The sequence below is a fragment of the Suillus clintonianus genome (assembly GCF_016758775.1).
Source record: "Suillus clintonianus strain FC179 chromosome Unknown DEU56scaffold_5, whole genome shotgun sequence".
NCBI classification, from domain to species: Eukaryota; Fungi; Basidiomycota; class Agaricomycetes; order Boletales; family Suillaceae; genus Suillus; species Suillus clintonianus.
In genome coordinates, this window is record NW_024539229.1 from 74,400 (window position 1) to 101,077 (window position 26,678).

The 26,678-nt window shown below is 49.1% G+C and overlaps 10 protein-coding genes across 10 annotated transcripts; 2 read left to right on the plus strand and 8 right to left on the minus strand.

Moving 5' to 3' along the window:
• Positions 1–41: 41 nt before the first annotated feature.
• DEU56DRAFT_907304 (Gtr1/RagA G protein) lies at positions 42–776 on the minus strand (the record flags this gene model as incomplete). The annotated part of the gene is made up of 5 exons (XM_041356888.1): positions 42–157; positions 210–336; positions 409–496; positions 555–656; positions 703–776. 5 exons carry the CDS (start codon positions 774–776, stop codon positions 42–44), a joined length of 507 nt encoding a protein of 168 aa, XP_041213920.1.
• Positions 777–10,067: 9,291 nt separating this feature from the next.
• On the minus strand, positions 10,068–10,421 carry DEU56DRAFT_718519 (uncharacterized protein; the record flags this gene model as incomplete). The annotated part of the gene is made up of 1 exon (XM_041347639.1): positions 10,068–10,421. A coding segment is annotated over one exon (354 nt), but the record flags the coding sequence as incomplete, so codon positions are not given.
• Positions 10,422–13,182: 2,761 nt separating this feature from the next.
• DEU56DRAFT_907307 (uncharacterized protein) lies at positions 13,183–13,707 on the minus strand (the record flags this gene model as incomplete). Its single annotated transcript, XM_041356889.1, has 1 exon — positions 13,183–13,707. The coding sequence occupies one exon, from the start codon at positions 13,705–13,707 to the stop codon at positions 13,183–13,185; it is 525 nt and encodes a 174-aa protein (XP_041213922.1).
• Positions 13,708–13,818: 111 nt separating this feature from the next.
• DEU56DRAFT_907308 (uncharacterized protein) lies at positions 13,819–16,110 on the minus strand (the record flags this gene model as incomplete). The annotated part of the gene is made up of 7 exons (XM_041356890.1): positions 13,819–14,088; positions 14,133–14,386; positions 14,452–14,583; positions 14,632–14,726; positions 14,781–14,841; positions 14,884–15,249; positions 15,744–16,110. The coding sequence occupies 7 exons, from the start codon at positions 16,108–16,110 to the stop codon at positions 13,819–13,821; spliced, it is 1,545 nt and encodes a 514-aa protein (XP_041213923.1).
• A 99-nt stretch (positions 16,111–16,209) lies between these two features.
• DEU56DRAFT_424671 (P-loop containing nucleoside triphosphate hydrolase protein) lies at positions 16,210–17,664 on the minus strand. Its single transcript, XM_041346171.1, has 5 exons — positions 17,526–17,664; positions 17,408–17,474; positions 16,598–17,357; positions 16,469–16,544; positions 16,210–16,407 (listed from the first exon to the last, which is right to left on the minus strand). Exons 2-5 carry the CDS (start codon positions 17,411–17,413, stop codon positions 16,344–16,346), a joined length of 906 nt encoding a protein of 301 aa, XP_041213924.1. The 5' UTR covers positions 17,414–17,474; positions 17,526–17,664; the 3' UTR covers positions 16,210–16,343.
• On the minus strand, positions 17,457–18,660 carry DEU56DRAFT_424667 (ERV/ALR sulfhydryl oxidase domain-containing protein). Its single transcript, XM_041346170.1, has 3 exons — positions 18,544–18,660; positions 17,526–18,476; positions 17,457–17,474 (listed from the first exon to the last, which is right to left on the minus strand). Exon 2 carries the CDS (start codon positions 18,456–18,458, stop codon positions 17,865–17,867), a length of 594 nt encoding a protein of 197 aa, XP_041213925.1. The 5' UTR covers positions 18,459–18,476; positions 18,544–18,660; the 3' UTR covers positions 17,457–17,474; positions 17,526–17,864.
• A 65-nt stretch (positions 18,661–18,725) lies between these two features.
• Positions 18,726–21,247, plus strand: DEU56DRAFT_771220 (amino acid permease-domain-containing protein). The gene is made up of 10 exons (XM_041351463.1): positions 18,726–19,175; positions 19,235–19,459; positions 19,516–19,701; positions 19,750–19,840; positions 19,895–19,941; positions 19,991–20,071; positions 20,124–20,401; positions 20,453–20,578; positions 20,633–20,660; positions 20,714–21,247. The coding sequence occupies exons 1-10, from the start codon at positions 18,845–18,847 to the stop codon at positions 21,073–21,075; spliced, it is 1,755 nt and encodes a 584-aa protein (XP_041213926.1). The 5' UTR covers positions 18,726–18,844; the 3' UTR covers positions 21,076–21,247.
• A 511-nt stretch (positions 21,248–21,758) lies between these two features.
• Positions 21,759–23,078, minus strand: DEU56DRAFT_868446 (glycosyltransferase family 76 protein; the record flags this gene model as incomplete). The annotated part of the gene is made up of 2 exons (XM_041355487.1): positions 21,759–22,370; positions 22,422–23,078. 2 exons carry the CDS (start codon positions 23,076–23,078, stop codon positions 21,759–21,761), a joined length of 1,269 nt encoding a protein of 422 aa, XP_041213927.1.
• A 133-nt stretch (positions 23,079–23,211) lies between these two features.
• On the plus strand, positions 23,212–25,267 carry DEU56DRAFT_771226 (integral peroxisomal membrane peroxin-domain-containing protein). Its single transcript, XM_041351464.1, has 3 exons — positions 23,212–23,327; positions 23,378–23,763; positions 23,821–25,267. Exons 2-3 carry the CDS (start codon positions 23,465–23,467, stop codon positions 25,175–25,177), a joined length of 1,656 nt encoding a protein of 551 aa, XP_041213928.1. The 5' UTR covers positions 23,212–23,327; positions 23,378–23,464; the 3' UTR covers positions 25,178–25,267.
• Positions 25,268–26,587, minus strand: DEU56DRAFT_771227 (WD40-repeat-containing domain protein). Its single transcript, XM_041351465.1, has 6 exons — positions 26,320–26,587; positions 26,096–26,250; positions 26,001–26,037; positions 25,792–25,949; positions 25,519–25,742; positions 25,268–25,467 (listed from the first exon to the last, which is right to left on the minus strand). Exons 1-6 carry the CDS (start codon positions 26,535–26,537, stop codon positions 25,327–25,329), a joined length of 933 nt encoding a protein of 310 aa, XP_041213929.1. The 5' UTR covers positions 26,538–26,587; the 3' UTR covers positions 25,268–25,326.
• Positions 26,588–26,678: the final 91 nt, after the last annotated feature.

Below are 26,678 nucleotides of genomic sequence, written 5' to 3' on the forward strand. Positions count from 1 at the left end.
AGGGAGTAGATCAATTTATGAAGCACGCGAGAGAACGCCTCTCAGAGAGAATGGTCATATATGGAGGTGAGATGGAAATTGAGAGGGAATTGCTCAAATTCAGGGGATTCGTCTACGAGGCGGTCCATGACATGTTCGTGTATCTGGCAGAAGTTTTCTGCATGCTGGTTCAGTCACATGAGCAAAGAATGGATGCGGGATTGGCGTACCAATCTTGTCGTCCTCTTGAAGCCTTTCTGCTTTATGCACAAATACTTCAAAATTTATGTCTGGGTTGACCTGGCATGCTGCGACGATTAATTCTATGAGCTTTGAGACGGGATGTTGGTACAGATCCTGTACATCTAGATGAAAATAGCAATCAACGGCTAAATGCAGCGCACGTACTCAAATGTCTATGATGAAGACTATAGTAGAAAAATCAATGAGAGATGCGCCGAGTGTGTCGACAGTGATGTTTCCTGGACAGTCCCATATCTCAAATGGGATGATGGTACTGAGAAATGGTGGTCAGTGTGCTGGGCGCAAGCAGAAGTGAGGGAATGAGTACACACTCAATGAAATGCTTTGCGACGCGCATGGTGGGCTCGAGGTAAAAAGTTTGTTTGACAGGGAGATCGTCAAAGAGGACTTGGAGTATCAAGGTCTTTCCGCTCCTGGGATAGGTGAGAAGCAGCAAAGGGAGAAAACATAGAAATTCACCTTCTCATGCCCAGAAAGAGTCTTTTTGTCCTATGTATGGTTCCATTGGATTTTGCACTTGAGGAAGAGCTCATTGCTAATGCAGAGGCTGCTGGTGCAAACATAAGTATACTAAATTGGAGCACTGTCAGGAAGGTGTTCATGTGCATCAAAGAGAGAGGAAAAGAAGAGAACAGAAAGCACGGCGGGCAGGGGCGCTCAAGGCATGCTCACTCAGCTTGGGGCGGGGGACGGGCCATACCAAGCATCATTGGTGCTCAAGGTCACAGCGCAGTGGGAGCGCGAGGCGCAAAGAAGAAAAAAAAAGAAGGGGGCTCACTGCTGTGACCTGTGCGCTGCACGTGGGTGTATGAGCGCGGAAGCTCAGGTTTTATGACCTTCGGTTGGGAGTGGAATGCTCTACGGATTGAGTTGGAAAGCATTCATCGCACCGAAGTTCAAAGTCTTTCAAACTCCGAAATGATATTGTGCATGTACACAGGTTATGTGGGACACAGGAATGATGTGCAGGGGCCGTGAAAAATACCCAACAGCTGCGTGCAGGAATTGCAGGAAGGTGCAAAAATGCAGGAATGTGAAGGTTGCATTGCGCTGTGTTAGAAAGACATGTTCAAGAATCATGCAGAGAAATGAGTCAATTCAAGCTAGTCTAGAAAAACAGAACAAGGAGGAGCAAGACAGTAGGACGAGTATGCGTAGTAGTACACGAGAAGCAAACATGAGCAAGAATCGAGTGATAAAGTAAGCATCAACAATCATACAACAGCAGGAACATCCGGAACATCATCACATTCTTGCTCCGCGATGATTCTGAGAAGGGCCTTGTATTCGGGCGTTTCGGGAGTGAATCCACTGATGGCAGAGGTCAAAAGATCACTGGAGCTAGATGTCGGGGAATCACCAGTGCTTAGAGCACACATCAAGTTATACTCCATACCCTTCTGCGAGGCTTGCCAACCTGCGGTAAAGTTAAGTCGCTCTTTCTTCAGTGAAAACTTGACCATCTGTAAGGCCTCCATCAGAGGTGGGCTGATGCGATTTCTTCTCTTCGTGTATGTCTCACTGCTGGATGAAAAAATGTGTTCACAGGGAACAGCAGACGCCTGAATGGGAAGATAGTCCATTGCGATTGAATAGATGGTCGGAAATATGGGCTGTGCGGTCTAGTCGATGCATTGTGATCAGCGAAACGTAATAGAGACATAGGACACTTACCGTCCAAAATGCAAGTAGATTTGTTCCCCGTGGGCTGTGAATAGCCGTGCTGTAAGTGCTAAATTCCTGTTCTATCGTTTGGGTGCCACCCTCGTTATGCGGCAGTAAATCGATGTCAGAAAGTCCATATATCATTGAGCCTAGTGTTGCAGCAGCGTGTGTCTGGTGATCTGACTGTTCCAAGGACAGAGAGAGTGCAGAGTCAGAGGCATCTCTCATTCTCTTCTTCCGCATCTACAGCATATCAGATCAAAGTTGCACTTTTGTGCGGGTAAATAAATGTACCAGTTCGAGAACATAATCCCTGGCCTTGTTGACTTGGACCATGTCCCAATTATCATTCATCCATGACATGCGAATCGCAGGATCAACGACTGTACAAACACACATGAGAATCAGCATTGGTTAAAAGAAACATGTGGGACTGACAGATAGCGACTCCATATGCTCCCGTGTGGCCCATCCGTTCATGGTATTTATCAGTCCAAGTTAAACCGATGGCAACAAAAGGTGCCAAGTGCGCAAAGCGCTGCACCAAGTCCTTCCACTTTTTGATCAACCTTTCAAAAGCCGGGATGGCACAACTAAGCATGGGAGTGCTTTCGCTGGACATGCTTTGCTGGACAGCATGCGGTGCCTAATATAAGATGGTAAGTACATCTCAATTTCAGACAAATTAAGGCTGACCTCTAGGACGACCTCAAGATCTTGCAAAATTTGCCATTCCACTGGCTCTAACTTTAGATGGGATATAGCCCTTTGATCATGATCATCAAGGAAGTCGTCAATGGCCTGGGCTGCTGTTTAGCTGATGCCAAGGATTATGAAATGAGACCTTACCTGCTGAAGTGTTCTTAAGCGATTAAGCATGATGTAGGTCGAGTCCCAACGTGTGGGCTCATCGTACAGCAGTTCAACAACCGGGAGCAATATCTCCTCATTATTGTCGTTTTGGAAAATCTTCGCATCATTGCCCAAGCGAATGACATCTCTGAAGTTATCACGTCGTTTGTTTGACACGCGGATCGCACGCACAACGGCCCTGGCCCAACAGATAACATCACCTTGCAGAGCCGCGATATACACTGCCTTGTCAAAAGAGACATTGCCAACTATGAAAGGACCAGCCACGTTTGAAAGGTCCACAGTAGCATGCTCGTCCATGACATGCTGCACAAATATATTGATTATGTGTGGGAAGCATGGGATCCTGCAATCAACGGCGTCAAATTCAATCCCTTGTCGCAGCAATTGGCGAGAGAGTTCTTCCATTGCAGTCTGGTTATTGGCAGCATTGTCAAGTGTCATGTGTCCCATCTAAACCGAGTCAGAGCACGTCAAACAGCACAAATAAACACTGACATTATGTGTCACACCAGCACACTTGATCAGATTGAAGATCGTTGACCCGAGTGCCTTCCCCGTGTGACTACCCGGCGTGTAATGAAAAGCAATTAGAGCGCCCTTCAAGATGAGTGCCAAATTAACATTTTCCCTTGCAAGCCAATGGGCAGTAAGTGCAAGGAAGGGGCAGAGCTTGGGATCTGACCAGAGGTCAGACGTGAACGAGATTTTTCCTTGGGTGTTCTGCAGGACATAAGATACTGTGTGTTATCAGTAGCTAAACACTTACTGCAAGGTCATGTTTCATGACCTGGAAGTAGTCACGCCACGCATCTATGATCAACGAGCGAAATTTCGTGCAGCAAGGAATATCTGACTCCTTTAGATCTTGACGCAGGAGAAGGAGCAGCTGGCGAAACTCCAGGCACTCGACAACGTTAATGGGCTGGAGATGACTGTTAATAATGTTGCATGGAAAATAGATACTACTCACCTGGTCGTTGGCTATGATGAATCTAACAATTTGTTGGTGCATCTCATTGACTGAAAAGTCCGGCAAAGCAGCTTGTGATTGTGCAGGCAGCGAATTGTTGCATATGGGATTGGGGGGAATACTGAGTGTCTGGATGGTACAATCTGGGTCCTGGCTAAGCCTTTCACGCATCTGCGAGATGGTCCAGCCCTCGTCAAGTCGGAATTGGACCTCATTGATCAAAATTGGCCAGGCCACTGTGCCCCGGTGCTCACATTCTGGTAGGTAAAGGTCCATATGATAGACATGCACGTGGGTGCAAAGAGTGCCTGTGGTTGAACTAGCAGCATATGTCTGGATTTTCCATGAAGAGTCTTTCTTATGCATATCCCTGTTCGAGGTGTGAGATTGACAAAACACTCCCAGACATGATACTTACTCGCAGGGGACACAGGTACGTTTGAGTGACACCTCTGTCCTATAGAAGTGGGGGATGTCGACAACCGCCCCCCCCTTTCGTTTTCTTTTCCTGTCCTGGGTGGCCAAAGGATTGGATGGAGTCGTAGCAAAGGGATTGACTAAGGTCGTGGCCAAGGGATTGGTTGGGGTGGTGGCCAAGGGATTAGCTGGGGCGGTGGCCAATGGATTAGCTGGGGCAGTGGCCAATGGATTAGCTGGGGTGGTGGCCAAGGGATTGATTGGAGTAGAATTGAGGGCACTGTCACCTGTCTGAAGTGGATTAGGTCCAACTATTATGGGAGCACCGTCCTCCTCATCATCGGCGCTGATCTCATTGATGTTGAAGAATTCGGTATCACCATCTTGATATCTTCGAGGACACTGACACTCTCATTGAGGGCGTCGGAGGGCAGTGGAAGTTGCTGCGGTAGTATTGATGGTTGCAGCAGCAGCAGCAGCGGTAGTGGTGGGATTGGGAGTAGCAGCTGGGGCATCAACCTGAGTAGCATTGGCATTTTTTCGATTTTTGCCGCGACAGTTGTTCATGTTAGAATATTGGAGATGGTAGTGCTATAGATACAACAAGAAAATCACCTGTATATATAGGAAAACTTCGACCTGGGGAGACCCAGGAAAATCCCAATGTGCGTGGTGGGGAAAACCCAGTTACATCTGGACACTGGCCAGGCTGGACTTGCAGGATATTTAGGGTTGTGCAGGGTCTGATCACTGAAGCATTAATGGACATACACAAACAGGACAATGGAACGCACACTGGTACATAATATCAGCTGTCCTCGACAGGCTGCATGACATAGTCTTGAATGTAGGGTAGAGGAAATGAGTCCGTGAGTAGATAAGCCTGTTGCTGGGGCTGTTATTGTGAGGCTCGAGCCTGATTGAATCCAATAATGATCAAGATTTGAGATCATTGTGATGATTCGGAGGCTGCAGAAGGGCCTGCAGGCTGCAGCAAGTTGGCAGTGAGTGGAAGATAAGAGACACATGTTATGGAGTCGCTCAGAGGAGTCAGGATGTACAAATTACATGATATGATATACAAACAATCAGGTGCCAGCACGATATTGTTAGACAACCGAAAGCTCATCTACAAATGTACAAGTAATGCCTTGGAATGAAACCTACTATGAATCTTAACCAGTCGCCATACCCCAAATCTTGTCGAACTCTCCATGTTGGCAACCTGATGGTATCCTGCATTTTCTTGATAGTTTCACAAACAAATCAAAATATATACATCCATCATACTAAGCAACAAGTTTCTTTTTCTGACGTGGGGTGGAAGTAGTTGGGGGCGGTAGGGGGCCATTACGAGGACATAAACTAGGTTCATGAATTCATAAGTGTGTGAAGATTAAAAAATCATGTACTCACATACAAGTCGATTTGCTAACAGGTGTTGCCTTTGGCAGGCACAGCAACACCGCCTCAGCCACTGAGTGAATGTTGGAGTTTGGAGAATGTATGACAGGGTCATTGGGCTGGATGAAATCTAGCAAGCTGGTTTCTGTGGTGCGAAGACCGCGAAGCAATGAGCGAAGATAATCGTAGTCGGGATCTTCTGAGAACGAAAGAGACCACGAGTAGACAAGAAGGTTTGCGAATTCAGAAGGAATACCATCACATAAATCTGCAATGGTGGTGTCCACTTTGCGCTCGAGTATGTCAGAGGTGGAGAGCTTGTCGTGGTTGCTAGTGAGCCATGGAAGGGAGCCAAGCAAGAAATAGATTAGCATATATGAAAATGACTTGAGGTCGTCACGACGACCTGGCTCCAAGCCCAAGTGGTTGTTGATTGAAGCGAATGCGGGAGTGCCTGTGAGAGGTTGGCCCCTGCGAAATGGTATATGTGTTTCGGTTGCAGCATTCCAGTACATCTTTGTGATACCAAAATCGACGACAAAGAGAGTTTGCCTTGAATCGCCAAGACCCACTAAAATGTTCTGTGGTTTGATATCACCGTGAATGTAGCCGTATGAGTGGATGTACTTGAGGCGTGAAAGCTGGGAAATAGGTTAGCATCTGAAATGACCCACTCAAAGTGATGTACCAGCTGGTCTCCTAAGTTCACAACAGTGTGAAGGCTGAATTTTTGGTTGCGTGCCTTGAAGATATCATGCAATGATGGCCCAAGGAGTTCGAGCGCCAAAGCGTAATATGTCGACTCCTGACTGAACCAAATGACATGGGGGATCCCAACTCCATTTCCAAGTCGTTTCAGAATGTCGTATTCGCGCTCCACAGAAGATGGGTGAGAGGTGAGAGGCTCAAGTTTGATGGCAACTACATCATCATTGAGGAAGTTCTGTGTGCGGTATACAACAGCTAGGAAGTGAGGCTTAGCGAGTCTATGCGTTGAATATCAATGTCAGGTAACAACATACCATATGACCCAGATCCCAGAATGTTTCCCAGCCGAAATCTTCCATCAACTCGAGCTGGGACTTTATTCATGCTGCAAAGCCTGTGATAGGTAAGGACAAATACAATATATTCAACAACAGATGCGTTGAATGATAGGATATGCACGTGCAGTGTGTAGGGAATGAGACGAAGTGAATCCAAACACCATCAGCAATGAGATTATTGGTAATAAAAACACACACTGGCTTGAGCTGGCTCATGTGGCTAGCCAGCTGAACCGAGCTGGATATAGGTAGCTTAACTCGCCAGGAGAGCCAAACTACTGACAAACTGGCAAAAGCCGAGCCCGAACCGGCCCGAGTCGAGCCATGGCATCACTACTGCCAGGTATAACTGCCGCATCAATGAGAGTGGGATACCGGTTGAAGTGGATGAAAGTCTATGCAGCTGGAAGACATATGCTGTGCCCTTCACGATCGCATAGGCTATATGAGCTTGCCAACGGAGTGCCTGGTCTAGGATGACCCCCAGAAATTTGTGCGTGGCTGATGGAGAGATGGTGGTGCCATGGGTGACAAGTGGCGGTCTTTCCTTCTGTGAGTTCATCGAAAAGTCGACAAGGGCAAATTTGGATGTTTCGAACTTGGAATTATGAGCGAGGGCCCACTTGAATCTGCCTTCTGGGTATTCCAACATATCCTTGAGGGTATCGTGAGTTTCATGGAATGATTTACCTATTGCAATGAATGCAGTATCATCGACGAACACCAATGTTCGTTCGGTCTTCTCGTGTCCTATGGCAATGTCTACAAGGTCAGCGTCATAAATGATATATAAGATCATTGAGAGTGGGTCGCCCTGGCCAATGCCATTAGTAATAGGGATCCACTCCGATAAATTTCCATCAAATTTAAGTTGAGTGCGGCGATCTGATAAGAGGTGTTTGGTGAAACTGATTAGTGACTCTGGTATTCTTCTGGATCACATATTATGAAGCAAACGGTCAGTGACTGCGTTTGGGAAGGCTCCCTCAATGTCTAAAAATAATGCTGAGACTACTTTACCTTGACGCCATGCGTCCTTGATTGTTGCTTCGAGGAGATGAAGGGAATCTGTGGTGGACTGACCTGGACGTCCACCGAAATGAGTCCTGGGTAGTAGTTTGTGATGCTCTAGTAAGTATGTCAATTGGTCCGCTACCACCGCTGTCAGTAGCTTGCATGTCGTGTTCAGCAGTGCAATTGGCCTGTATGCCTTCATTATTGCATAGTCTGGTTTGCCGGGCTTTCGGAGGACGACTGTTGTAAAGTCCTTCCATGGGCGGTAGTATGTCTTGAGGGTAAAGACAGCTCTGTAGAGATGTAAGAGATATGGGAGCAATATTTTAGCACAGCGGATGAATATGACATTACAAATCCCGTCAGGGCCCAGGGCCTTGTACGGGCTTAACTTTGCTATACTGCATTTGAGCTGGTCTGCTGATATTGGTGCTGGGGTGGGTACTGCTTCTGGATAGACGAACTCATCTGGTACTGAAGATGCAGCCGGCGGTGGTGGGAAAAAGGCTTGTGCTAAGGCGGCACTCTTCTCCTCATTAGTTTCCGCTGGATTGCCTGCTGTGCTTTCAGCGTCGGGATTCTCGACAGACCTCCATCCCCAGCTGCTGATGTTAGATAGCTATTGGCCATCCAGATCTCGCTGCCCGATATGTCCTCAAGCCATTCGAGCCAGTGTTCCTTCTTCATTTGCTTGATCTTCTCGGTGTACTGGTTACATTTAATTTGGTGCTCCTCGTGGCTTTGGTGAGCGGCGATGTTGCGGTTACGGTATGAGAGATGACTTAGCTTCGCTACGTCTTGGCGCATATTGGTTAGGTCTTTCGTCCACCACCGTTTGGAATGTGGGTTTGGCTTGGTGCGCAGGATCAGTAATTCCACTGTTCGTTGGATGGTGGTTGTTAGATTGCGTGCAGCTTGCTGAAATTCTTCATCAGTGACGAGCGGTTGGGCAGGAGGAAGCTTAGCCATTTCAAGTTCCAAATGTTCGTTAAACGTTTCCCAATCAACATCTCTGTAATTGTGTTTTGTTTCCGTCGTGGCATGCAGTACTTCGAACTCTAGAATGCTCAATATTGGAACGTGGTCTGTTGCTGGACCACGTAATGCTGGATTCGTTGTACAGCTAATGAACGATGTCCCTGTGTGATCAGTACAAAATACATTGTCCAGTCTCGTCCAGTTCTTTGAACTAGAAGATTGGAGAGTCGGTAGTCCTTTGGGAAGGGTCATAATCATTCCATAGTCAGCTATTAAGTTCAAGAGAGGTTGTGCGGCGTCCAAATATTGGTTGGTGAATAGTTGCGTGTTACGGTTGAAGTCCCCAAGCCAAATCATGTGATCGTCTGCTGAAGGTCGTAAATATGCGATTTCCCATTCAAGAAATGTGGCCATTGCTTCTTGAGTTTTCGTTTGGACGCAATCATTGTAGATGTTAAGAATGGTACAGCGACCAAAGGGTCTGCGTAACTGGATAACAACCATGTCGGGGGATGGAAAAGGTATTTGCTGCCACGAGTTTGTGTCGAAGGATTTGGATACTAAAGTTATAGCACGTGATTTTAAATCCGGGGAGGAGAATCTAGTGGTCGGGTATATAGCGTGATATTGTGGGGATGATATGGTGTTCTTCATTTGGTTGATGTGCGGTTCTTGCAGAGCTAAAATATCCCAGTCTCGGGCTATTGGACTGTTGAGAAGAGAATGTTGCACGATCAGTGAGGCATTGAGGTTTTGCTGCCAAATATGTAAGCATGTCGTTGTTTCATTATTTTGTTCAGACATTAAGGGGGGTAGTGATGCGTTGGTTCGATTGACTTGAGGGGGATGTAACAGTTTTTGGGGTCATGGGAGTTGCTGGAGTTGCGGGAGTTGCGGGGATTGCATGAGGTGTGTCTGCTGGGGTCGGGAATGGTGATGATGGGGGTCTGTTGGGTCCCCAGTTCGACAAGGATGGAATGGAATTAGGGCCTGAGGGTGTAAACGCACGTGGGCTGTTACGTCTGAAGTGCGGGGCATGTGGGGCACCTCAGGGATTATATGTGCCGCGACTGTGTCGGTTGGCCTCGAAGGGGAGATTCGTCTGACGTAGTGTGGGTCTTGGAGGGTTTTTCGATGGTGGTGCCGCTGGTTTACGGTATGGTGCAGGTTTGGGTGGTAGCATGACTTGGGTCCATTCCTTGTGAGTCGGGAAATAGGGCATGGAATTCTCAGGAAGGTTGGCGTTGATTCCTGCGCATCGGCTTTCGAACTCTGGACAATTTCTGTTCCAGCTGGTATGGTTCTGGGAGTCGCAGCTGACGCAATATAGTGTTCTGTATGAGTTGCATTCGTTAGTGCGATGGTTGTTACCACATGTACCAAACACATCTAATGGGCTCCCTCTCATCTTTTCTTGGGTGTAGTTTTTCTTTACCAATATAGATACCATCCCTAAGTGAGAGGTTAGCTGCTGATGGGTTAGCGAAGTGGATGATTGCATGAGCCACTCGTTGATCTGGCACTCTCCGTTGCCTGGGTTTGATCCAGTTTGCAGATTCTATAGCTCCTAACGGCATGTCGTTCTCCTCCTCCACCGTGCGTAGCCAGTTAGTTTCTTCAATGTTCGAGCTGACAGGGAGGAATGGGACAATCACTGAAAAGCGATGTTCCTTGATGGTGGCTGGGATTCCTAGGGCTTCCGTGATCTTTATTCTGTTCTCTGGTATATGCACCCATTTCGCTGCTTCAGTTGATGTTAGTTCAATGATGAGGCCTCCATTACGGAGGCGGGTAGTAGCTTTGATTTGAATGTCTGGGGAATCTTCTGTTTGTGCCGCTAGGAATGCCTGTCTGAATTTGGTTGCTATTTCTATTGGGTTGTCTTCTGGGGCGAATATGACTTGACCTGGTGTCGGATTGAACAGGATCTGTTGGTCCTTGGTTGCCGCCCATATAAGGGCTGCTGATACTGGAGCTGATGTCTGAGTTCGGACATGATGACGGCCCTGTCGTACATGCAGTGTGGCAAGTACATGATAACGGCTCCGTCGTACATGCAGAAAGGCCGATCACTCGAGGGAGGATGGTAAGGGATGACCGCTTGAGGGAGGAGGGTAAGGGATGACCGCTTGAGGGAGGAGGGTAAGGGATGACCGCTTGAGGGAGGAGGGTAAGGCTGACTGCTGGAGGGAAGAGGGTAAGGGATGACCACTTGAGGGAGGATGGTAAGGCTGACCACTGGAGGGAAGAGGGTAAGGCTGACTCAGGCTGCTGGATGGAAGCTTGCGGTAAGTACATGATGACGGCTCCGTTGTACATGCAGTGCAGAAAGTACATGATAACGGCTCCGTCGTACATGCAACGCAGCAAGTACATGATGACGGCCCCGTCGTACATGCAGAAGGTTGACCACTCGAGGGAGGGTAGGGATGACCGCTTGAGGGAGGAGGGTAAGGCTGACTGCAGGAGGGAGGGGGGGGGCTGAGACCGAGGGGGGGCTGAGACTGCTGGGCATTAAATTGAGCACACCCAGAGTGCAAGGTTTCACTTGAGGGAGGAAGGTGAGGGGGACCGCTAGGATTAGCACTGATGGGAGTGGGGAAGGTAGACTCCTTCTGGATGTTGTAGTTGGAATGGGTATGACCAGCCTCGAGCTGCCTGCTGGCGAAGTTAGAATACCGCAGGTCAGGTGGGACGATCAGGCGCACAAGATGAAACATCGGAACATTCCGAATTTTCAAACTCCGCTAAAAGTGCGCTCACATATACCAGCCAGATAGGAGTTTCGATCCCCTTGATCCCCATCATGCCTCGTCAATCCATACGTGCACAGATGCTGAATGAAATCGACCAGGATGCCCTTGTGGTAGCCAGGGCGAGGCACCAGCTCATCACGGAAGACGATGACTCTACAGACTCTATCTCAAGCGTTGACTCCTTCGACCTTACCCGCAGCTCGGATCTTGATATTTTCTTGAATATTATGCTTTCCCCCCCTTCGCCTCTGTCTCCGGTCTTCTCTGGCTTATCTGATTTTTCTGATGGCGACACCTCTTCGGATGATGATGATCGTATTTTTGCCCTCTATAATCGCCTCCAAGACTCCATTGCAGCTCTCCAGGATGAAGTTCTGAGGGCCCGTGTACTCCACAGGCCTGAGGTACCTCTCCCACGAGCCCCACAGCTCCACCTTCTAGTTCATTTCGGTGAACATCGCCCTCTCTTATTTCGTCACAAATTGCGGGTCGACCCAGACATCTTCGACAACACCCTTGATCTAATCTCTGGCCATCACATTTTCCACAACAACTCGAACAACCCCCAGCTTCCTGTCGCCATTCAACTTGCTATTGTTCTCAACCGTGCTGGCCACTATGGGAACACCATCTCTCTAGTGGATGTGTCTCAATGGGCAGGCATTAGTGTCGGCTCTGTTGTTAACTGCACTAATCGTGTAATGGTCGCCCTCCTTGACCAGCATGATGCTTTCATGAGCTTCCCTCCACATGATTCAAAGGATTTCAAGCTCGCTCGGAGGTATAGTGCAAAGGCTAGCACTTGCCCTGAGTGGCAGAATGGAGTCCTAGCTGTTGATGGGACAACAGTTGATTTGTATGCAACACCAGGCTTTTTCCACCAGGTGTTTTATGATAGGAAATCAAAGTATTCCCTTGGCTGTCAAGTGAGTTTGCTTTTTATTTATTTTTTTACCATTGAAAATTAAAATAAATTCAAGGCAGTCATTATGCCCCACAACCTTCTCATAGTCGATTATTCTCTCAGTCACCCCAGAAGCATCCATGATGCATATGCATTCAGATCCACTCGTATCTATCAAGAGCATGACACCCTTCTGCCAGCTGATCACTGAGTCTGGGCGGACAGTGCTTATCCACTGAACACCTGGTGTATTCCCCCTTTCAAGAAGCCCTGTAATGGTCGTCTGACAGCAAATCAGAGGACATTTAATTATCATCTTTCTACAGTTTGTACCTTTTTTCCTGATTGTTTTAAATTTATAATTTCTTTAGGTCCGTGTACATGTCGAACATGTGTTTGCTGCATTGAAAGGGCGGTTTCAATCCCTTCAAGATCTCCGACAGAATATCAATTCAGCCGACGACTTGCGGGCCGCTGTCCATTGGATCCAGTGTTGTCTCATACTCCACAATATGATTATCTGGTTTGAAGAAAATCAAGCTCTTACAGAAGCCAGTGGCTCAGTGACATGGGCTCATCAGGAGGACAGTAACATTCATGGAGCAGAGAATGAAGGACCCGATGGTGATGAGCAAGTGGGTGATAGGTTGTATGAAGGGACTCCGGGTCATGCATGTTGTGAGAGGTTGAAGGATCTCTTACTTGACAGTCCCCACTCAAGAGCATTGCGAAGAGAAGGCTGAGGAATAGTTACAAACTTTATTGGCAAGCTACTAGTACAGAAGAACATCAGTGTATAGTAAGAACAGTACAACAGGACATGAGTAATGTTTGCACGACATGAACAACAGCACAACAGCATGAAAACAGCATGAAACAAGAACAAACGAGACACCGGAAGCATCACACTCAAGACCCAGAATTAGAACTAGTGAGATGAGCAAGCTCGATCTTGAGGCGTAGCATTGCCGCCTCCTCCGCATGCGCATTTGCCAATGTGTCATGCACTTTGATCTCGGCTTCACAAAGTCTTATCTCAGCATCTTTGGCCTCCTGGGAACGTTGATGCGCGACGGCAGCTTCGGCATAACCACCTGTGCATTCAGCTTCGAGGTACTTGTGCTCGTTGAGCTGACGAGCAAGATTGTACTTGACCATATACTGTTCATTCTTCAGCTCGTCTCGAGAAACCCTGTCCGACAGCGCTTTCTCGATCTCGTCATTGTAAGTGTCAACTTGACTCTGAATGTCGAACTGCTGCTTCTTCACCCGCCTCTGTTTTCCCGCGGACGCGGAATTAGCTGGGGACATCATGGATGTTGACGCGAGTCCCGACGACGACACTGATGCAGGCTTGGACTGCGAAGATCCTGAAGAACGGCGAGAGACTGGTTTGGGTGACCCAGCGCTAGTGCGCCTCTTCGGATCAGCCATATTGAAGGAGGCGTGACCATTGCGATGAGACGTTTGCGACGGGCGTGGTAGCACAAATTCGGATTGAGGCAGGGGGGGTGATGGGAGGGGAAGGGGAAGGAGTTGGTCATTTCAATGCAGCACGTGCAGACCTCGGCGGACTGTCGAGGCTGATAGGGTTAGGGTCGTTGTGGTAATCCCGTCGCAGGGGGGAGGAGGCCTTGGTGTATTGTTGAAGGAGAAGTCCATCGGCTCGTCATCATCATAATCAGGCATGTTGATGTCGGCATCGTCGAGAGGTGAACTGAAAGCACTGTGAGAGGGGGCGGGGGGCAGGCCAGAATAAGGTTGATGCGGTTGTTGGCCATACTGCTGATGGCGCTCAGCCCCAGTTGCATAGTCCTGAGGGGCACGGTCAAAATGGTACTGATTGTGGGGATGCTGACCGTCGGAAGAAGAGGAATAAGAAGTACCGCTTGAGGGAGGGTAACCACTTGAGGGAGGGTAAGGATGACCGCTCGAGGGATGGGAGGGCTGACTGCTGGAGGGAGGGTAAGGATGGCTGCTTGAGGGATGGTAAGGGTGGCCGCTTGAGGGAGGAGGGTAAGGCTGACCACCTGCAGGGGGGTAAGGCTGACTGCTGGAGGGATGCGGGGGCTGATTGCTAGGAGGGGGGCTGAGATTGAGGGGGAGGCTGAAACTGTTGAGCGTTAAATTGAGCGCTCCCAGAGCGCAGGGTGTCAGAATAGGAGCTGCCCACCATACGCGAGATAGAAAAAAAGTTTGCCAAATGGTCGACCCCCGGGCATGATGAGATGGTCTTGAGTGATAATGCCGGATTCCCCCCCATGATGCCAGCAAGTTCATCATACCAGGGGAATTCCTTTGAGATTTGCGCTGTGAATTTAATCAATTAGACTATCATAAATAGAAAGAAATACTCACCACGTAAATTCTGGGCGGTGGTTTCATCCTGTGGCATGATACCGGCACCAGTCGCGTTCAACTTGTCATGGCCTTGACGATACCTTTTCACAAGGCTTTAAACAAATATTATTAATGTACATGACAAGAACGGACAGGAAAAAACATACCCAATGATGTGATTGCTCGTTGAGTCTCTGAACTTGTCTGGCCCAGCTGCATAGTAGCCCGCTGTGGGAGAAATCGTAGAAGTCCGCTATAGTGATAGCGTACCGATCCTGCTGGGTGCGAGAATAGTAGTCGACCCAAGGGGATAGCTCTGAGAGCAGTTCCTCAAGTATGAGCGAGGGGAACAGTGAAGAAGGAAGTGATGCGCTGAAGACAGAACAGCTGTGTATGCGAGGAGATGCGAAGATGCGAGAATGCGCGGAGATGCGAGGTATGTGGAGATGCGAGGTATGCAGATGCGGAGATGCGAGGTATGCGGATGCGGAGAAACGAGTGAATGTCTAGAGGGTACCAGGTATGCGAAACGGGTAGGGTACCAGGTATCGGAACAGGTAATCGGGTAGAGCGAACTAGGTACCAGGTATATGTGAAGACGTGCAGAAACCGCCTTGCAAAGGAACTCAACTAGGACTAGCAATAGTCAACTGTCAATGGTGATGTGAGCGTTCGCGCGGGATGAGAAGGCAAACAAGTGATTGCTCAAGCAAGGAAAGACAAGGTAAGACTAAGCTAGTGACTCCACAACACACAACCAGAGAGGGAATGTAGGAAAGTGCTGGATACGAGTCCGCAACATAGTATATAACAGAGTCCGTAAGAAACCGGAACCGTATAAGCGGGCGCATATGTACGCGAAGTCGGAGGGAGATAATATGTAAGTAGCACTATGCGACCTCGTGCATGGGAACTGATATGTAACTGGTCCAGTGAGGACGGACGGATGCAGACAGGACATGGATGGATAGTGCATTGCGATGCGATGCGATGAGTGCATGGATTCCGCAACCTCGTGTGATGGTCCGCAACAGCCTGTGGAAGGTATGCGTGACTTCGTCCAGTAAGGGGAAATGGTGCTGTACGGGGCTGCAGCCAGATCGTCTCCTACACCGCATATTCTTCATCACGCTCAAAGACATGCTTTGCGATAACGGTGCACACAGAAACCTTATCCTTGCCCGAGGGGCGGTCACCATCATCCTGTGATTGCTTCCCATCCGAGTAAAATAGGATCCAGCAGTCAGCTGGGTGTTTGTGGAGGTGGTCGATAATCTTTTGGGTGCGGAAAGGCGCAGACTGCCATTGGATTGTGAATCTGGGCTGATCAGAGCCACTACCGGCAGCAGTACTTCGTGTGCCTCGACTTTTGCCACCTTTTCCGCGAGTGACGGGCCCCTGCATTTGCTCCATGGGCTTTTTGCTCCCTCGAACAGGCTTCTGTAAAGCTTGCAGTCGCACAGAGCGACGACGAGGTGATGGTCGAACAACAGGCATATGTTTCGAAGTCCGCTAGGGTGCCGAAGTCTGCCGCATGTCAGGTGCGTGTTTAGCCCGAGTTTGGTGGGTTTCTAACCGCACTCTACCGGAGCCTTACCGAGCTTTACCGAAAATTACAAAACTACTCTGAGTACCACTAATTAAAGTGAAGTATGTGGTTGAAGATCAGCATTTCATAAATACAGTACATATATACGTTCTTGATATTTGACGGATCGGTGGTAACGGCATCAGTTGTTTGGGCGAGAATGCAAAGAGGTACTGTCTAAAACAGAATGTAATTGAGAGCTAGAGCTGAAGGGAAGACACAAAAGACGCTTAAGCTGAGGTCTCATCAAACAATTGATAGGCTTACCTCGGCCTGGCATCTGATACTTGTTCCTCTCGAATACTAGCGCTATTCTCTGATGATGGCAACTCGCGAGTTATAGCTGCAATCCCCGGTTAGTCAATGTGACGTTATAGGACTAGGAAAACTGACAACTACCGCGTGCATAGGGTGCTCTATAAAGTCGACTTGAAGGCGACTGGAGTTCTAGGGCTTCGAGCAATTGCTCGGCTACCTTCGGCTCCATCTCGCAACGTTGCGTGAGGAGCGTAGATACTTTTTTTCGTGTGAGGGATTGGTCTGCCCCAACGAATTTTTGGACTAGCCGCCGTAGCTGTTGCAGAGTGGACCTAGAATTCGGCCCTGCGTCGCAACATTTCACTAGTAGTTCCTTGATCGCCTTCTGCGATTCGGTGTCCACAGCTGAACTACCAGACCAAGGCGTAGCTACGTCTGCGCAGACGTAGCTGACACAATCGATTTTGTGTGAGCGGAAAATCGCCTTGTAGTCTATGCCGCTCGTGCCACGGTTTGTGACGACGAGAGCAACTGGAACTTCTTCATCACAAAATACTTCATGGAGCAACCTATAATAACCCTTCATCTTCGGGATCTCTTCGTTGCGTACGCAATAGAGGAGTAGATCAATTCCGCCTCTTTTCCTCAAGGCATCGATCGCAAAGTATGTATCAGCGATAGCATTCGTGTACTCCTCTGTACCCAGCGTGGGATCGAGAAAACCAATGGTATCGAATACCTGGAAAGAACGACCATCGACCGGAATTGCATACTCAGCCCAGTGTTTCGTGCAGTTACTGGCGTCGTCTGACGTGGGTGCTCGGCTTTCTCCAGCGAGTATGTTCACGATCGAGCTTTTCCCACATCCAGTGTGGCCAACGACGAGTACGTTAAACACCTACTATACCATGAGCACCCCAAATTACGTGTTGAGCTCAAGACACGCACCGACATATGGGCGGCCCTCTTGCGTTTGGTACTAATTTTGACACTGGGCTCAAGTTGCTGAATTATGCTGTCGACAGTTAGATGATTTCGAAAAAAATCTGTAACGGCAGCCACATACCAAGATTCTTATTCAGCACGACGGGAGGAGAGACAAGTGGAGGTCGGGTTATTTGAAGGTTAAACAAACACTCAACAGTCTGTATCCACACGTTGCTGCCTCATGCAGTGCGCGAGGGCTTCGCATGTTCATAAGATTGAATCCCTAGAGAGCGCATGGCATACCATTTATATCGGCGCAGTTGTATAACGGCTTTGAGACTCATGCCACTGATAGCCACCCTTGTCGAGTGGTGAATGAATTTTCGACCCGGAACAGGACAATGTTTTCTCCACGAGTGGTAATGTGATTCCCGAGGTGTGATTGATATGCGACCCGTCTCTACGAACACGCTGCAGTCTAGTCGCAGCTGCCGTCAGGTGGACCATCCTTCCATCTCTCATCAACCTTTGCGCAATCAAACATTTCTTTGCCCAACTTTTTGTTCACTTCGTTATGTCGCTCACACAACCACCTGCTCAACCTCTCCTGACTGCTCACATCTGGGGGATGCTCCTTCATTTTGTCGCCAAAGTCCGCCGCGCAATGTGTGCATGGATACAGGACTGGTAGCGCGTGGATGAGATTTAGCATATTTGCACGTTGGTGGGGAGTGGGCCGAGCCGGGAAGTATGCTGCGGTCGCATGCAAAAATGACCATGTGGCACGTCCAAGGGCTTCGACATCCGGCGGACAGTGTGGGGGCAGGGTTGCATTTTCTGGCTTGGGAGATTGGAAGCCTGTGCCAGACGCGAAAGCAGCCATCATTGCGGCAGTGGATTTCTTGCTCGAATTGGCAGTGCCTGAAGCGGTAGGCCTCCAGTTACGAAACGCGGTACATATTTTGCAGGGCTTTCCGTCCGGACCAAGGACCATACCGGGTGGTAATGAAGGCTTGGGTGTCGTTGGGCCTGGTAACATCGGACGTTCAGATGATTGAGATCGGTCCCCCATCGGAATGAGACAAAGTGTCTGCAGGTGCATGGTGGTACATGAGGTTGTCAGCACCAACCACGCTGCTCTTGAAATCAAATATTACCTTGAAACGCGCAGGGCAAGGAACTCGTTGGATTTGCGTTGGGTCAATTCATAATGCCATCAGCCGGAACGCGTCGTACAGAAAATCCCACGTTTCACGTGAGCTGATTAATATCTCTCACGTGCTTCTACAACGGTGCGGAACCCAAGCTGACCTAATATAGCCACACGTTAGTTGTGCGCGATGGCGCCAGAATTCCGTGCACTGCACCAGAGTGACAAAAATAAAATGGCCTCAGTATGCTATTTCGGACTTCTCCTTCACGCTCCATCGTGTGCACGAGCATTGAGCGCCCTGGTCTATGAGTCGTTCATTATCTCGCTCTTCATCGCGGGCCAAATCCTCCAAGAGTCTCGGAGACGATTCTGGACGCGAACCGCCTGTCAACATCAATGATGCGGAAGCGCCATTCCCTCAGTCGAGCGGAGGTCTACATCGTGGCCTGTCGGCGCGCCAAGTACAAATGATCGCAATCGCTGGCACTATTGGAACTGGACTCTTCCTAGGAACCGGGAGATCTCTTGCCCAAGGTGGTCCTGCGAGCATGCTGATTTGCTATGGCATAGTGGGATTCATTGTATACGTGACGTTGTTGCTACTAGGGGAGATGGCTACACAGTACCCGGTGGCCGGTAAGTGGCCTCCGTTTTTCATATTTATGCAACGCGCTAACCATTTCCAACTTTCCAAGGGTCATTTAACGCCTATGCGACGCGCTTTTTCTCGCCGTCTTACGGTTTTGCGCTATCGTGGAATTACTGGTTCAATGATGCAGTGTCTGTCGCCTCCGATCTCACTGCTGCCCAGCTGGTGTTACAATTCTGGACGACATCGCATCCTTGGGTGGTCAGCCTGCTCTTTTGGGTGTTCCTTGTATCAATCAATGCCTCTCATGTCAAGGCTTACGGAGAATTGGGTTAGTAACTAAGACGTCCTTTCTCTTTCCAATATGGGACTGACTCTACGCGGTAGAGTACTGGCTTTCATTCCTCAAGGTCGCCACGATTGTGGTCTTCATTATCGTTGGCATCCTCGTCAATATCGGCGTCAACGAGTCACACACCTACATCGGAACCCAAAACTGGCGTATTCCTGGCGCTCCATTTGTTGGCGGCTTTGGCGGTTTCGCCAAGGTTTTCGTAACAGCTAGTTTCGCATGTGAGTTGTGTTCTTAATTGCGAACCTAATTACCTTATCAGTCTGCAGACGGCGGAACAGAAAGTCTAGGTATTACCGCAGGAGAAACGAAGAATCCCTCGAAAAACATGCCAAAGGTTGTTAAATTTGTGTTCTGGAGGCAAGCAAATATGTGTATCTTATATATCATTGACGTGCGAGCGATGTTAATTAGAATTCTGTTGTTCTATGTTCTGAGCATCCTGCTTATCGGCCTGAACGGTGGGTTGCTTTTCGCTGATACTGTTACACACCTGATTGTTTTCCTTAGTGCCATGGGATTACCCAAATCTGTCGAATAAATCGACCACTACATCTCCTTTTACGATTGTATTTACCCAAGCTGGTTCAAGTGAGCATATCTTCCCCGCCCCTCGTCCAAGTGCTAACGCCATTTCAAACAGCTGTGGCTGCATCATCTATGAACACTGTCATCCTGACCTCTGTTTTATCCGCCGGTAACCACGCCCTTTTCGCGGGGACTAGAGTTCTGTATGGTCTATCAGTTGTTCACCCCATCCCCCACGCACCCCGTATATTTTCTCGGACCACTCGAGCAGGTGTTCCCTTGTACGCACTACTTGCAACAAGTAGCATTAGCGTGCTCTGTTTAGCCAGCAGTTATATTGGCAGCGGCCAGCTGTGGGGATGGCTGCAAAACATTGTTGGAGTCTCAAACCAGGTTTGTATCGATGAACGATGCGTCATGACCCAGGACTAAGGAAAATTTCAGATTGCCTGGTTATCAATCGGATTGGCCAGTTGGAGGTTCAGGAAAGCCTGGATCAGACAGGGTCGATCTTTAGATGAAATGAAGTTTCGAGCATCGTGGACCTGGCCATGGGGTCCTTACTTTGTTGTACGTGTGTTAATACTGTCAGTCACTTCTTCCCTAACACATGCGACCTCCCAGATTATCACAGTGATCGCCCTCATTTTGAGTGCGTGCTTTGTTTATTACATTGTTAACTTTGCATACTGACGAGCTGAGCAGTCCAAGGATGGTCCTCCGTATTCCCCACATTCTCACCAGTAGATTTTGTCTCATACTACATCGAGATACCCATAATGATCGTCATGGGCCTCTCCTGGGTCATTGCTAAGAATGCTTTCGTAGACTCCATACCAGTCCCGGGCAACGTCTCCCTGGATCCCCCTAATGAGACGACATCTCTGATATCCCATGACGCTGGGACCCGAGGAACCCATCACAAATGGACGTCCGACATTGTGGACATCCAAACGATTGACCTGTATCGTGACGAATATGCCGACGAACCCTTGGATGAAGTGGAGGATGAAACAAAGGGCAGGAGACTCCAGCTTTTCTGGAGATTGTATGGTATGCTGGCTTAGATCTTGTATATGTATTACTGATATCACTTCGCGTTGTGTATACCATGTACATTCAGCACTGTATTCTATAATTGTATTCAACTAGTAACATCTTATTCTATGGGCCCGATCGCACCGCAGATAGAACACGCGAGAACGCTCAAAACAATTCTGCCGATCTTTGACAGAACTTGCTCCCAGATGCAGTCTGCCCCCTACCGTACCCGTAAGGTAGGGTACAGTGTTACCCGCGGGTACACCAGAATTAGTGAGTGCTGAATGACGTCTAGAAGTTGTATCTGTTGCATCGGGCAGCAACAACGAAACATGCTGCTGCGTCGGGGCAAATTGCTGTCTCGATTCTGGGTGGTAATCGGCACGTCTGCAGTATGTAGGCTCACTCACTCTGACGTGGTTGTCCCTGTAGCTAGCCTATAGGAATATGCAGAATTTTTATTTGCGTTGGACGTGCTTTTGGAATGGGATAGGTTTGGGATTGGTTGAAAGTGGATCTTTGGCTTTGAACCATGCCGATGATCAAATCTAGAGGGTAACACATTTTTTGAAAGTTCCATCATGGAGACTGTGGTAGCAAAATGAAGGATCCACTAGCTTACGCCCACTGCGTACTGCTCAGTGCCGACCAAAGGGGATGACTTGTATGCACTAAACACCCAAATACAAATTCCCTCGCAATTTTGGATTCAAGCAGGGGGGAGAAATACTGCCCATAGCACACAGCTCAACGCACCCCACAGAACACTCCACGTGACCCATGCTTTTCCCCACTTCGGAAGATCGAGCATGAGGCGAGCAGCAGCCCAGTATGTGAGCGGAACAGACGGGAGAAGCCTGAGCGATATCTGAACGTGAGCGTTAAACGTCAAGATCAACGTGAGCGCCAAGGCGTGGAGTACGTGGGGCAGGAGCGACGGAGCGAGGAATGGAGAGTCGAGCCGAGGAGGGGGAGTTACGTCAGTGTTTTTTGACGGGATCTGAGGTACGATGTGGGGAACAATGGCAGGCAAGTTCGAAAGATAAAACCAGCAGAATGCGAAAATATGAACCAAGGCAGGGAGCGCGAGGATGAAGTTTGGTGTATTGGAGACTGTCCAATATCGCAAGAAGCCAACGTTCCAGTATTCAGATTGCACGTGAGAGTATATCAAAGGAATCAGGCTGCTCGTACACCAATTCGGGATGTGTGATGTTGGTGGCATGCAAAATTGAAGATATCCGATGATGTTATGGTGGATAAAGGGAATGAGAGGCAACGCAGTCAATAACACGCATTTAAGTATATGCCTAGGAGTAAGCTGGTATAATCGCATGAATTCGAATACCATAGCCGGGATGCGCATACTCACCAGATCCTTCCGTCCTGCCAGAAAGGGCGTGACCAGCATACCCCAGGGTATGAACCCGGACAGGAATATTCCATTGGACCTGAATATGCTTGCCAAAGCGAAGCATATAGATGCTGCAGCCCACTTGGAGCGAGCACACGCCAGCATACCCCGATACGAGAAATATGTGAAGAACGGTTCGTTGTAGGATGCCAATCTAAGTGCAGTGGGGCTACTCGAGAAGATGGAGAGTGCGGCAGACAAAAATGCCAGGGAAGGTGAGCGGAGATGATGCAATGAGAGGTGATAGAGCACGTGTGTTGAATCACAAAGTACGGCCATACCTGCCCCACCGCGAAGAAGCGTCGTCCAATCGTTTGAACCAAATCCTACTAGAGCCTGCATGTGGGCCGAGACACGCATGAGCAGTGGCAATCCGTTGAAGAATGCCCATTCGTGTTCATACACGTATCCCTCTCTTGCTATGTGCGCAAAGTGGAAAGCGTCCCAACGAAGGAGGATGGACGAAGGGGATGTCCCGCCGATACAAATGCTTGGCGATGCATCGAACAGCGGAAGCACATATGCAGAAATCGAAACTAACGCCCAGGCTGCAAGTCGCGCAGTCACAGAAAGAATCAGTAAGGTTCGGATGTGCCCCGTCGCTGCTGATTGCATTACGCTGATCTAGTCTCGAACCCAGAACGTTCGGCTCGGGGCCATGAGGAGGACGTGATGTTTGTTCCTATTTGTAATGCAATTTATTTACGTGTAAAACTTATGTAATCTGATCCACTTTTAGATGTGAAATTGTACTTTGCACATCAATAAGCATGACCTTGCTGCCACTGGCAGCCGAACGCCGGGCTACGTTTCACTTCCCTCGAGCGTTAGGCTTCAGCGCACCAGTGAGTTCTGTGGTTTACCGTATGTTCCTAATTTTTTGTTCGACACATACGACTGACCAGCATTAACAGGATATTTGTAAACGTGCTTTCTCACTGGGAACACAGTGACCGCAGCTGTCGTGTGAAGTGTATTTCTACCAAATCACCTGCTAATTGATGTCGTTCAAGTCCAAGGATTTCAATCTCAAGCCAAAGATATTGCAGATCCCCCTGACGGCACCTGTGAGCTCAGCGACTACCATGAGCCCTGTCGTGCAGTCACCTCCTCCGACGCTCATTGAATTCGTGACCACCGTTCCGATACCACTTGCTTCAGAGCTAGTCGCCCTCGCGCCATATATTCAGGCCATAAGGCACTTTGCACAGATTATCAGTTGGGAGTCTTCATGGGAGGAAAGCTGGCTTGCTCTAGCTGCATGGTGGGCGTTCTGCTTGCTCTCCGAACCGACCCTGAGGTATGTGTGTTTAACTATCTATGAATTCTCACTGATTCGAACATCTTTGCTCACCAGGTTCTTCTTACCGCTTGCAGTTTCATTCGTTCTCACACTGAGACGGTGGACATCATCCACTCACACACCTTCGGCAACCTCACCGCCGGTGATAACCGACAGCACCCTTCACGCCCTCGTATCCGATTTAACGACCATCCACGCACTGCTTCCCGTATCACCTCTCGTCGAGTCCCCCCTCCCTCCGTCGTTCATTGTTCTCCGAGTACTCGCATTCATCTATCTACCCTACCTCGTCCTCACATCTTTCGTTGGTCTCCGTGTGTGTATTGCGATATGCGGCACCCTATTCATGGTTCATAGAGCGCATTGGGCCAAACATGCTCGAGCATCCATTACACGCAGCGCACATATCCGATGGGCATTTTACAGGTTATGCGCACTTGTTTCAGGGGTGTCGCTCCCACCGCCAGCATCGCCCTCTCCCTTGGAAGCTTCTACCAAGATACGCCCGGCTTCTGTATTATCGGATCATACGCCCAAGCCTTCTCCACCTATTCGCTTCCTCTTTACAGTCTACGAGAATCAGCGTTGGTGGATGGGTCTCGATTGGACAGCTGCCCTACTTCCTAATGAGCGCCCATCATGGTGCAGCTCCTCCCTAGTTCCGTTATCCCCACCCTCAGTATTCCCTCTTCCCGCCTCCACAACAGCGTACGTCGCTGTCGGCAAGAATGGCCGTGCGAAGCGTGTAGCGCGCTGGACATGGGAAGAGCCTGAATGGCGTGTTATCGTGCGTAAAGAGGGTCAGGGGGGTGTCTGGCGTGTGGAGAAAACACCCCCAAGGGATAAAGACGGACCTGACGAATCTACTGGAACTGCAGCACGGATGCTACGCGCCGCACGCGGCCGGGACAACTCTAACGCGAGCTCCAGTGGCCCTGCCGAGTCGCCCGAGCGGACTGGAGAGCAACATTCCAGCGATCCGTTCCTCGATCCCGCATCTGAAGACGAAGCCGTTACAGATCCCGAGGGTTGGTTGTACGGTGACAACAAATGGGAAGGCGCAAGCTCGAAGGGTGGGATGGGAAAGTACACGCGCTTTCGGCGATGGACTCGCATTGCTGTTCTCTCTGAGATCGTCGAACTTGTGGGTCCAGGTGATTTGGGCGTTGTGCGCGATTCTGGGGAGCTCGGCGGATATGCGACTGCCGCGAGCTCTATTTTTGGCAGTACTGGTACCCCGTCCATAAGTGCCAACTCGCCAACATTAAGCTCGTTCTCGGATTTAGAAATGCAGAGTACCGTGACAGCGCCAGAGCCGTCGAAGGATGGAAAAGATGTAAAGGATGGAGGCAGCGCAAGGAACATGCTGAGACAGCGGCTGAAGGCTGTCGTGGAAGGAACGACGCATTGATAATGATCTTGTGTGTAATATTAATTGTTTTCGTAGGAGTGTATACATTTATGAGCGCTGTCCGCTAATGGAATATTTCGTTTCACTATCTGTATCCCGCCTTCGATAGCACAATGATATTGAAAGATAAATCATTGTAACAAAGGAGTCTAGCTCGAGTGTCGCCAAACCTTCACAGTACCATCTGCACTACCCGTAATCATCTCCCCGGGGTCTATTGGGTGATGTTCTGTCCAGGTGATCACCTTATCATGGACTTTTGGTGGGGGATTGGGTTGCAATACTGTAGCCTAGAACGAACGTCAGCACGAGGAGTGATATCTATGAATTCGAATGCTCACATCAACCAAGTCCCAAGCCCAAACAGCACCATCTTCATCTCCACAAACAACCGTCGCTTCCTCATGTCCGAAGCATGCTCGACAGCGATACGATGTGTGGTTGTGGCCGGTGAAGGCATTAAGAAGTTTACCGCTGGTCGTATCGAACAGCCTGACATGCGAATCAAGCGTGGCTACGAGAAGCGTGGTGCCATCAGCTGAGGGGACAGCGGAGGTGACAGGCTCTGAGACGTAATCAACATCCTGTGTGCAATCAATATCCGCAGGACTTACGGCCTATGAAGTCTGACCGCAGTTCACCCTTACGAAGGTCATACGTTCGGACATGTCCGTCTACAGAGCCTGCAATTATGGTTGTCGCATCCACGTGTAAGGTCTGCACGGCGTCGCGAGCTTCTTCGAGTACTTGAATCGGCGCACGCGCTGGTGCCCTGTGCAGAACAAGTTTGATATAATCCCTGTGCCTAAACCATTCTGCTTACCGCAAGTCCCATAATCTAACTGTGGAATCATACGAGCCTATGATAAAGCACTGTAAATCTCTGCTATTCACATTCAGTGAAGGATATCATCTCACCGCTCGCAAGCACAGTCGCATCCGCATTAAGCTCCACAACATGCACCTTGCCCATATGGCCTGCCATCCTGCGCGTCGTCACACCCGCCGTAACATCCCACACAAAGACAGAGCGGTCCCCTCCAGAAGACGCAAACTTCGTATTGTCATGACTCCTACACAATAAGTATACGGTCTTATTCGTCAACTCCAAGAAAGGCCAATGAACTACGAATGCGACTGACACAGATATAGAGAGGACCTCATATCCGTGCGCTTCGAACTTCTTGATCTCGGTACCAAGTTCTGGATTCCACAAGCGTATAGTGCGATCCTGTCCTCCACTTAGGACGTATTTTGCGTTTCCTTTTGCATATCGAACGACATGGACAGGTCCTCGGTGGTTCGAGAGCGTTTGATGGAGCGTTCGAGCTAATGCTTGGGGACCTCGTGAAGGGGCCATTTTGGTTAACGTTCAGTTAAGTCCACTGGGAGCCCGGAGGACAATGAGCCAGCAACGGGAGACAGTTCAAATATGGAAGGTTCTCGGCCTCACCCGATGGATGACTTACCGGCGGGCCGGTGCAATGATTGGTGATATGCC

Excerpts from the sequence above, each read along its gene's own strand:
- DEU56DRAFT_771220 (XM_041351463.1), top strand. The coding sequence starts at position 18,845 with ATGAGTCGTTCATTATCTCGCTCTTCATCGCGGGCCAAATCCTCCAAG. Across the intron at positions 19,942-19,990 it reads CCTGCTTATCGGCCTGAACG|TGCCATGGGATTACCCAAAT; the intron begins GTGGGTTGCTTT and ends TGTTTTCCTTAG. Across the intron at positions 20,072-20,123 it reads ATTTACCCAAGCTGGTTCAA|CTGTGGCTGCATCATCTATG; the intron begins GTGAGCATATCT and ends CATTTCAAACAG.
- DEU56DRAFT_424671 (XM_041346171.1), bottom strand. Across the intron at positions 16,545-16,597 it reads AGCACCCTATGCACGCGGTA|CTATAACTCGCGAGTTGCCA; the intron begins GTTGTCAGTTTT and ends CGGGGATTGCAG. Across the intron at positions 16,408-16,468 it reads GTATCAGATGCCAGGCCGAG|CTCTAGCTCTCAATTACATT; the intron begins GTAAGCCTATCA and ends TCTTCCCTTCAG.
- DEU56DRAFT_771227 (XM_041351465.1), bottom strand. The coding sequence starts at position 26,537 with ATGGCCCCTTCACGAGGTCCCCAAGCATTAGCTCGAACGCTCCATCAA. Across the intron at positions 25,950-26,000 it reads GTTAGATTATGGGACTTGCG|GGCACCAGCGCGTGCGCCGA; the intron begins GTAAGCAGAATG and ends TGTTCTGCACAG. Across the intron at positions 25,468-25,518 it reads GGGCTTGGGACTTGGTTGAT|GCTACAGTATTGCAACCCAA; the intron begins GTGAGCATTCGA and ends CGTTCGTTCTAG.
- DEU56DRAFT_424667 (XM_041346170.1), bottom strand. The coding sequence starts at position 18,458 with ATGGGGGACCGATCTCAATCATCTGAACGTCCGATGTTACCAGGCCCA.
- DEU56DRAFT_771226 (XM_041351464.1), top strand. The coding sequence starts at position 23,465 with ATGTCGTTCAAGTCCAAGGATTTCAATCTCAAGCCAAAGATATTGCAG. Across the intron at positions 23,764-23,820 it reads CTCTCCGAACCGACCCTGAG|GTTCTTCTTACCGCTTGCAG; the intron begins GTATGTGTGTTT and ends TTTGCTCACCAG.